The sequence below is a fragment of the Dipodomys ordii genome, unplaced genomic scaffold (genome assembly GCF_000151885.1).
Source record: "Dipodomys ordii isolate 6190 unplaced genomic scaffold, Dord_2.0 Scaffold15, whole genome shotgun sequence".
Lineage (NCBI taxonomy): Eukaryota > Metazoa > Chordata > Mammalia > Rodentia > Heteromyidae > Dipodomys > Dipodomys ordii.
Genome location: NW_012267231.1, coordinates 6,344,726 through 6,353,620, shown reverse-complemented (window position 1 = coordinate 6,353,620; position 8,895 = coordinate 6,344,726). Strand labels below are relative to the sequence as shown.

The 8,895-nt window shown below is 46.8% G+C and overlaps 1 protein-coding gene across 2 annotated transcripts in view; it reads right to left on the bottom strand.

Moving 5' to 3' along the window:
• Positions 1–7,111: 7,111 nt before the first annotated feature.
• Nr2f2 (nuclear receptor subfamily 2, group F, member 2) overlaps positions 7,112–8,895 on the bottom strand; it is a 15,239-nt gene continuing 13,455 nt past the window's right edge. For both annotated transcript variants that reach the window (XM_013012083.1, XM_013012082.1), the window contains exon 3: positions 7,112–8,603. In XM_013012083.1, coding sequence (XP_012867537.1) covers positions 8,329–8,603 — 275 coding nt within the window. In that variant the 3' untranslated portion in view covers positions 7,112–8,328. The remainder of the gene's footprint in view (positions 8,604–8,895) is intronic.

The window sequence follows — 8,895 nt, the reverse complement described above, 5'->3', positions numbered from 1 at the left end:
CAGTGGCCCGGGAAGGCTGGGACAGGGACAAGTGGCTGGGGAGAAATAAGATCCGTTTAGAGAAAAAGACTTGAAAGTTTTTGCCTCCCTACCCCCATCCTCCCCTCCATCTATGATTTAACAAAAGCTACCTCTGCTTTGGCTTGATGAGGGGGGGGCTAGGGAGGGCTTCGGGTACCACATAGGGTCAGTTCTGGGGGGGTACCCTGGAGTACCCTACATCCCACTATCTTGTTGGAGAGCAGAACTCTCTGGATCTTAAAGGTGTCTTTTCTGGAATAGCTAAGTCCCCGCTGCCCGTATGCCAGGTCCTTGAGATTTGGTCAGAAGGCCACTTGTCGATTCAAAACCAAGAAGGGTGTGCGCTTTGATGTGTCCCAGCAAACCCAAACTGCCCATGTTTGTGTCCCCACCATCTCTGGATCTATAAGGCAAAGACCACCCCTCCCACATACCTCCCTCCTCTGAGCAGGCCATACTAAGTCCAAACGGGGGGGGGCGCAGAGGAAAGGATGAGAAATGAATGAGTCCCCCTTGGCCCTCCCGATCTGGTCTTGTTCACCCCCACCCCAGCTACGGGGAAGGGGCGCAGCGCGCGCACCGAGGGGTGTCCAATGATTGCATTTGGATGGGTGCTCGGCGGCGGCGGTGTCGTATTTGCTGGGTAAACCTCCCTCGCGGAGCTGCAAGGCGAATCCCCGTTGATAAATCCATCATTACCGTTTGGATTCAGGGAGTCGGGCGCGCCACTAAATTCATCTTACATTTGTAGCGCTTTAATAGACATTTATTAAATGCTTTTAGAGAGAGGCATGGGGTGCGTGATTGCATCCTAGTTACAGACAGAACATAAAGACTCACGTTAACACCCATTTGCAGGAAGGAAGGCAGAGGTGTATGGGGGTGTGTGTGGTAAGGCTTAGGGATGGAAGCAGAGGTGAAATGGGGAGGGGGTTCGGGGTAGCCTGGTAGGGATTCAGGCAGGAGAGGCGAGGTCCGCGGGAAGTCTCGGGCTGTGGAGAGGAAAAGTAACCTGCGAGGTTTCCCTTTCCTCGTGTCCCAGTCCCCCTCATCTGCTGGGTGTGTGGGAGAGAGATGAGGGGTGTGTGTGGGAGGGGTGGCTCCTATTTTCTCTGCAAGAGTACCACCGCTGATTGTGCTGTCTCCAGGTGTTTCTTCCCTTTCCCCTCTTCTCTACCCCACACCTCTCCAACCGCCACTCTTTAGAACAGGCTGCCACTCTTTAGAACAGGCCGACTAAGAAGGAAGCAGCAGGAGCTAGGCCCTCCAAGCTTTTCCCCCCAAGGACGCCTTTTAAAGCATCCTTTCCAGGCCCTGATCTAACCACAGCGCTTCAGAGCTAGGCTGGGCATCGCAGCAGGAGGCAGATGTGCAGGCCTCTCTGCTGGGCAGCCTCCCTGGCCTGACAGGCTGAAGAATTCCCCATCTGCCCCAAGTGCTGAAGCACCTCCCCAAACCGTGGTTGCACCTGCAGCCTGGAGGTCTGCCCTTCGCTTAGCCCACACCCCTGGATTTCAGTCTCAGGGAGCTGGGCCCAAAAGGAAGCCAGAGTCTCCCAAAGGGCCTATATAACACTTGCAGAAATGCCTCCAGTGGACTTCACCTAAAGGATCAGAGTCCCCCTGAACCCAGGGTCCCTTCCCCCGAATCCATCAGCTCTGCGCTCCTCCTCCGCTAGCACTCTGCCTGTCTTCATAGCCACTGATCTCTTCCTGCCCACCCCAATCCACCCAATCCCGGACAGTAGCCTGCTGGATTGGTGGGGGGGGGGGAGGGATAGACTGGCCCTGGGTAAGAAACACTTCTGCTATCTGAAAGTTGCCATAAGAAAATAAATACAAGTGACATTGTACTGGGCCAAAGCTCATTAGTTCGTTGTCCAGGCCTAATAAAGGAACAGAAGCGCAAATTATAGAGTTCAGCTTCAACACACGCTCTGTCACCCGAGATCAGCGCACAGAGAGCTTGATTCCAATTGCTTCGAACTTGCTGCGCAGTTCGCTCCCCCCCACCTCACTCGCCTCCCCCCCCACCCCTCCTGGCAAGCAGGAGGTTGGGGAGAAAAAATATAGTTCCAGAGGGGGTAATGATCAAGGTTTTCCTCTCGGAAGCCCGCACCACCTCATTTCCCATCAGTAATCCCAATAAAATTAACGTGGTGGCTGCGATTGAAAAGAGGTGGGCACAGGCAGAACACGCTCTTCTCTTAGCAAAAGGTAAAAGGCAAAAAAAAAATGGCCTTTTGTTCAACTAATTAACGAAGGCCCAACTCCAAAAGCAGATGTGTTTGCTTAGCTAATCACACGCATTTTTCTTTCAAAGAATGTCATTTCGAGGTGGCCATGGGTGGGGGGGGAGGGATCAGAGAGAGAGACCACCACTCCCTAAGCCCTTTCGGCCTAGGGGTTTCTCACCCCAAGCTGAATTTAGGCAGACAATCTCTCACACCTTTCTTCCTCTGGCTCTACCCCTAGAGGCCCACAAAGGGGCAGGAACCTCCCGCTAGCCCGAAGGCCAGACTTGCAAGTCACTAAGGGGAGAGGAAAAAAAAAAAAACAACAACAACTTTTAATGACACAGATGCCATATTAAAGGAGGCAGTTTTACAATTCACTTTGAATAGGACTCTAACTTATTAGAAGTGTGTTATCAGAGGGATGATAAGATTTATAACTCCACGAGTCAGCTTTACACCTTAATGACGATAGATTTTTTTTTTTTAAGAGAGGAAATCTGTTCTCTATTAGAGAGGAGATGAGAATCCCTTCCCAGTTTTCAGGCATTTACAGTCAGATTCAGGACAGATACCAAGCAAACCTTTTGTATCCCCAGATGAAAGATTTCCCCCCCCCTTCCCTTTCCTCTTTGACCATGAAACTAGGTCTCCTGGTTGGGTAAGCACTTTGCTCAGCTTTTTAAACCTGAATAGAAGAGAGAGGAGAGATAGCAGAAAGAACTGGAGATGATGGAGCTGGAGCTGGAGTTCCCGCTCCAGTTCACATAGGGGGGGAAAAATCACCATTTCCTCCATCTTTCTTTACCATAGATAAAACAGTTTTCCCCTAAACCAATACAGTAAGCAAACTTAAAAACAACAAAAACAAACTGGGGTCCTATTACAAACCAACGCCCAGCACTAACTGCTTTAAAATTACTGCATAATTAGATTTAGTTGAATTTCACCATTAATTAGGCAGCCGCACTGCAGGGAGTCTTTGAAATCTGAGAAAACGGGAAAAAAATCATCTGAAGCACTTTTTTTTTTTAAACCCAACTTCAATAAATCTCGAGGAGGGCTGGAATTCTGAATATACCTTGCTTGCTTCTCTCTCCCAGGCCAGTCAGGGCTTTCCTAGGCCCAGGATAGGGCTTGGAATTGGATGTGGGCAGTGATTCTCCTGATTGATCTACCAGAGCTTTCTGAACCACAGGCCCAGGAAGGACTCTCTCTCCTCTCTCTCTCTCTCTCTCTTTCTCTCTGGGAGGCCCAGGTGAACCCCACTACTGCCCCGGTGGCCTCTCACAACCTATTATTAGGCCCAGCGCAGGCAGCATATCTGAGTGGCTGCGACCACCCTGCCCGAACAGCAGCTTTCATTCAGTTCTGCGATCAGCTTCCACCACCCTGCCAAATCTCATACCATCTCCTGCACACCAAACACCCCCACCCCTTCCACCATCACCCCTACACACACACACACACACACACACACACACACACACCTCGCCCCAACTTTGACATACAAGCCAGCAAGTTCTGCCCAAGTTCAACGGGGGTTGGAAACCATTCACCCACCCAACCCTCTCCCTCTGCCCTTGAATGAATGAGCACGGGAACTGACCGGCGCCTGGAAATCCTGGCTTCTCCCCCCCTCTCTCCCCTTCCCTCCCCGCGCCCCAATACCATTCAAATGTGTAAGATCATTCGCAGATGCGGATGGGGGGGTTGTTATTATAATTATTATTATTAATTTAAAAAAGACTTCTTGCAAGGAGAAGAGATATGCAATCAGCTCTTTTGACTCTAAGGTGGTGGCGGTGGAGGGTTGTGTTGTCCAGAATCGGGGTACGGGGGAGGGCAGGGGGAAAGGGTACAGGCCGCTACCCATCATTTCCCTACGCATTCCTCCTTGCTTTAATTACAGAATCATCGAGGGCTGCACACTTGGCCAGCAAGAGTTTAAAAGAGGGTGTTTTTTTTTCTTTTTTTCGGCCTGCAGATGGAATGGCCCTTCGAGCACCCCACCCCCCCCCCCTTTTTTTTTTTGGTCCCCAATGTGTTTCCTATTACCGGCTGCGCCGAGCCTGGCAGCCGGGCGCTCGCGGTGCATGGGAGACGCCATGTTGGCTCAGCTCAGAGGACCAAGTCAAAAGCTAGCCTCAAGGCAGAGTTTCACACGCTCCGGGTCCCCCACGAACGCCCCCCCCACCCCACTCCCTCGCCTCCGCCTCCCCGTCACCCCCGGCCCGGCCCAGGCCGGAGCCCGGCCCGCGCGCGCAGCGCCCCGCACCCCGGCTCTCCCGGGGCGCTGGGGGAGGGGGATTCTGTACGTGGGGGCGGGGGGCTGTGGGGGGTCGGGGGGGCCGTGCGCTTTCCCATAGCTGCTGCCAGCCCCTCCAGTCCCCCCCACACCCCTCCCTAAGCCCACCCCAGAGGCGAACCCCTAGCCCCGGACCGTCGCCTGCTAACTTTGAGCCATAGCTAGCTCCTGGGAGGCCCAGGGCCAGAGCTACTGGAGAGCTAGGAGAGCAGCGAGCCGGGCGGACGGGCTGGGATCCCCCCCCCCCGTGCGCGCTCACACACACACACACACACACACACACACACGCACACCCCTGCCCTCCCTCACAACCTCAGTCCACCCCCAGGGTTGTTTGAAAGTGGCCAAAAGCAGAGATCCTCTCTCTCTCTCTCTCTCTCTCTCTCTCTCTCTCGCTCTCGCTCTCTCTCTCTCTCTCCAACGACTATTGTTGCATTTCGAGTCTTAGTGAGTTCTCTCTCACACACCCCCGAGCGTCAAGAGAGGAGGGGAGGGGGGTCAGGTTTGGGAAAAGAAATTAAGCGAGCTCAGATCAGATGGAGGAGAGAGAGAGAGAGAAAAACAGAGAGAGAGAGAGAGAGAGAGACAGAAGGGGGGGACCCAGCAAGGAAAAAAAGAGACACTTAAAGTCGCCATGTTTAGCTGCTTTTTAAAAGATGTCGTCAATTTCACACAGGACACCCTCGCTGGGTCTCAGCCCTCTTCTTTTGTCCAATTCAGTCCCAGCAAAGATCTTTTGTTCTAACTCAGCATGAAAAGAAAAACTTTCTTTAAATGCAATAAACTTAAACCGAACTCAAGACTCCAAACAGATCCTCCTCCGGCCACTCTACACACATACAAGGGGTTTTGTTTTAAGCAGCTAAAAAATTTTGTGTCCTGGGTATCTGCCTGAGAGACCCCCAAGCTTATTGCTGAAACTTAATGAGAGAGAGAGAGAGAGAGAGAGAGAGAGAGAGAGAGAGAGGAAGAGAGGGGGTGATTTTTCAACATCTACCAACACATGCTTATAGCCATAATAAAACAGGGACTGTCTTTTGCTTTGAAAATCATAAATTATAATTTAATGCCAATAATAATTTACAACAAATGGCTGTTTACAATAAGCTAACACAAAACAAACAAGGAAAAAGGCCTGCGTTTTACTTATTAGAGAAAACTTCACACGCTCACACGGATAGTACTTGCAAGAGAACATAAACAACAACCAACCAAAGCTCCTAAGGGTCAGATACTGCACTGTCAGAACAGACTTGTATTTATATATGTATATATCTACAGCAAGAAGCTGAGGGTCACATAGACAACTCTGCCCAAATGCACACATCAGACAGATTGCTTGGGTCTGCATGTATGGACTCGAAAAGGGGTATCAAAGTTAAATACACATTGCAAAAAGAAGGGAGGACAAAAAGGAAAAGAAAAACAACCCAATACCTCTCCTTTTACCCTCCTCCTCATCCTCTCTACGCCCCAATTTTAAGATGAAGCCACCGTCTAGCAACGTGTTTTGAGGGAGGGTAGCTTGGAAAGTCCAAATAAAAACAAATTACAAGCTTCCAGCACCCAAGCCTTTTCTTTTTTCCCCCAAACCAGAGAAAGAGAAAGGGGGAGGGGAGGGTGAAGCTGGTCCGGGTAAGATTAAAAGAAAATAGTTACTACTTCCAAATCAGCCTTCCCTGTAAAGTTTCCTTCCTTCTTTCTCCTCTCTTCTTTTGCTTTATTTGGCTGGTAAGGACAAAGGATCCCAAGTGTAGATTAGATACCTACACAATCTGAAATGTCCAAATGTCGGTATGTTCATAACTCCAATGGAAAAGATCCTTTTGACCTATATCTGGCCAAGCTCTAAGAAACAGAGCTGAGGGTGGGGGAGTGGACAGCCAATCTTACTGCAAGCCATATATATCATATACATGAGATATATGACATGGCATATCATATATACATATATTTTTTTTAAACAGACCTTTCAGGGCTCTAAGCTACACCACTGAACTGGAAATTCTCCCCTCAACCATGCTAGATGAGAACGACAGAATCTATATATTTCAAAAATCACACCTACTTAAGGAAAAACTCTTGCATTGTAAACAACTGCCCTCTACTTCCAATGCTATGATTCGCTTGCTTGAGTTCTCTGCACAACTGTCAGAAATGTACAAAAGAGTATTTTTTTCCTGATCATAAAATAGATACTGATCTCAAGATTTCTAATACTTTTCACAATACTTCCCTAAGCAGGCACTTAAGTGTGACAAATATAAGAGCCTTTTTTTTTTCCTGGAAAATCCATTTTTAATTAAAAGGAGGATTAGGTGAATGGGGGCGGCTTCCTATATCAGTGTGGCACTTTTCTAAACCATAGATAAACCATTAACTTCAGCTTCCTTAACACCCCCCTACACACACCCAAATTAAACAGGCAAATACACTAGTCTACCTTTTTTGCAGAAACTGATTGAGGGGGTGTAAACAAATGGAGCCCCCTTTCCCAGGGCTCACAAGGGCTCTCCGCCACAGAAAGACAGTAAGTGTGGACAGCAAAACAGGTTTCAGATATCAAATAATATTTTAATTTCTGAATACTTTCAATTTTCCTTGGAATATAACACACAAAGACTCGACCAAACAGTTCAGTTATTATAACTTTTACAGTATACAGAAATGTTGCACTTAAAAAAAAAACCTTCAGTTTTTTTTTTCAAAAACACAAACTGTAAACTCTAAGATACTCAGTCACGTTACCTATAAGTGCCAACAGTGTTATTTTGTCATGCTGATTTCAATGGTATTTTTTTAAAAAGGGAAAAATATCAACAATTATAATACAAAGGGCTTGCAAATATACAAACAGATTATAGGATTTTCATAACAATTCAAGAACTAAGGGAAGGGGGGAACCCAATTCAAATTACAAAAGTTCACTTTTTGTTTTTAAATTCAAAACCTCAGCCTGTGTCTTGGACACACTCCTGGACTACCAATAAATTCCACAGTTCATTCTCTTTCTTTTTAAAAAGCTAGGTTTATCATGGCATAGGAGGGGGGGCAGGGGAAAGTTAAATGTGATGAGTGGTTCCTTCAGTTTCCTAATTATTAGAGTGCTTAATTTCACCTACAATTTTTTGGCCACCTCTTGTAAGTGCATTTCCAGCCTCTGAGTTGTCTTTTAAACGTTTTATGTCTTCCTATGATATTTTTCATGGACTCAGTTTTAATTCTTGCAGAACATATATTTTAATGATACACAGTTTTTTTAGAAGCCAAGATTATATCAAAACTTATTATAGAACCACAGAATAAACTGGTTTGGAACCAGAAAAGTACAAAAAAATTTAAAAAAAAAACAGCTAGAGATACATAGACACAGGACAATTAATAATTTGGAAAAAAAAAGACTTACTTTCTCCATTCTGCTAATTTTCTCCCAATTTCCTTAAATGCACTTTTAGCAATAGTTTTCAAAAAAAATTACCAAAAAAGAAAAAAAGACTAATTTCCTTTTTTATACAAAAATGATAAGTAGCAAGTTGTTCTGACCAACACAAGAGTTTTTTTCAATGCATTCTGTAAAAGTTCATGACAGTCTTTTTTTTTGAAATTCACAGTCCATTAATTTCTTCCCCTCTCTTCATTTTTTAAGCAAACTTGTAACATCCTTTTACCTCCTTTCTGAACAGAAGGGAATTAAGCAAACAAAACCAGTCTTTTGCCTTTTCTTCCTGCGTGTTTTCACTCTCCCTTCTTATTTTGATTTATTTATTTATTGAATTGCCATATACGGCCAGTTAAAACTGCTGCCAGAAAGTAACATATCCCGGATGAGGGTTTCGATGGGGGTTTTACCTACCAAACGGACGAAAAACAATTGCTCTATGACTGAGGAAGACACCGTGCGCAGAGAGGGCAGGCGAAGCAAAAGCTTTCCGAATCGCGTTGGCTGGTTGGGGTACTGGCTCCTAACGTACTCTTCCAAAGCACACTGGGACTTTTCCTGCAAGCTTTCCACGTGGGCTACATCAGAAAGACCACAGGCATCTGGAAGAAAGTTTAAAGAGAGAGGAGAGAGAGAGAGAGAGAGAGAGGGAGAGAGAGAGAGAGAGATTCAGTCATCAGATTAAGAGGTTTGAAATGGGTCATCCAGTGTACATACAGAGTTCTGTCAAAACTGCCCAACTAGACTAGGTCCTAGTGCTTAATGCATTTGGAAACTTAAAAAGGGTGTGTGTGTGTGTGTGTGTGTGTGAGAGAGAGAGAGAGAGAGAGAGAGAGAGAGAGAGAGAGAAAGAGAGAAAGGGGTTTGCTACAGCCTATCATTTATGCAATAACG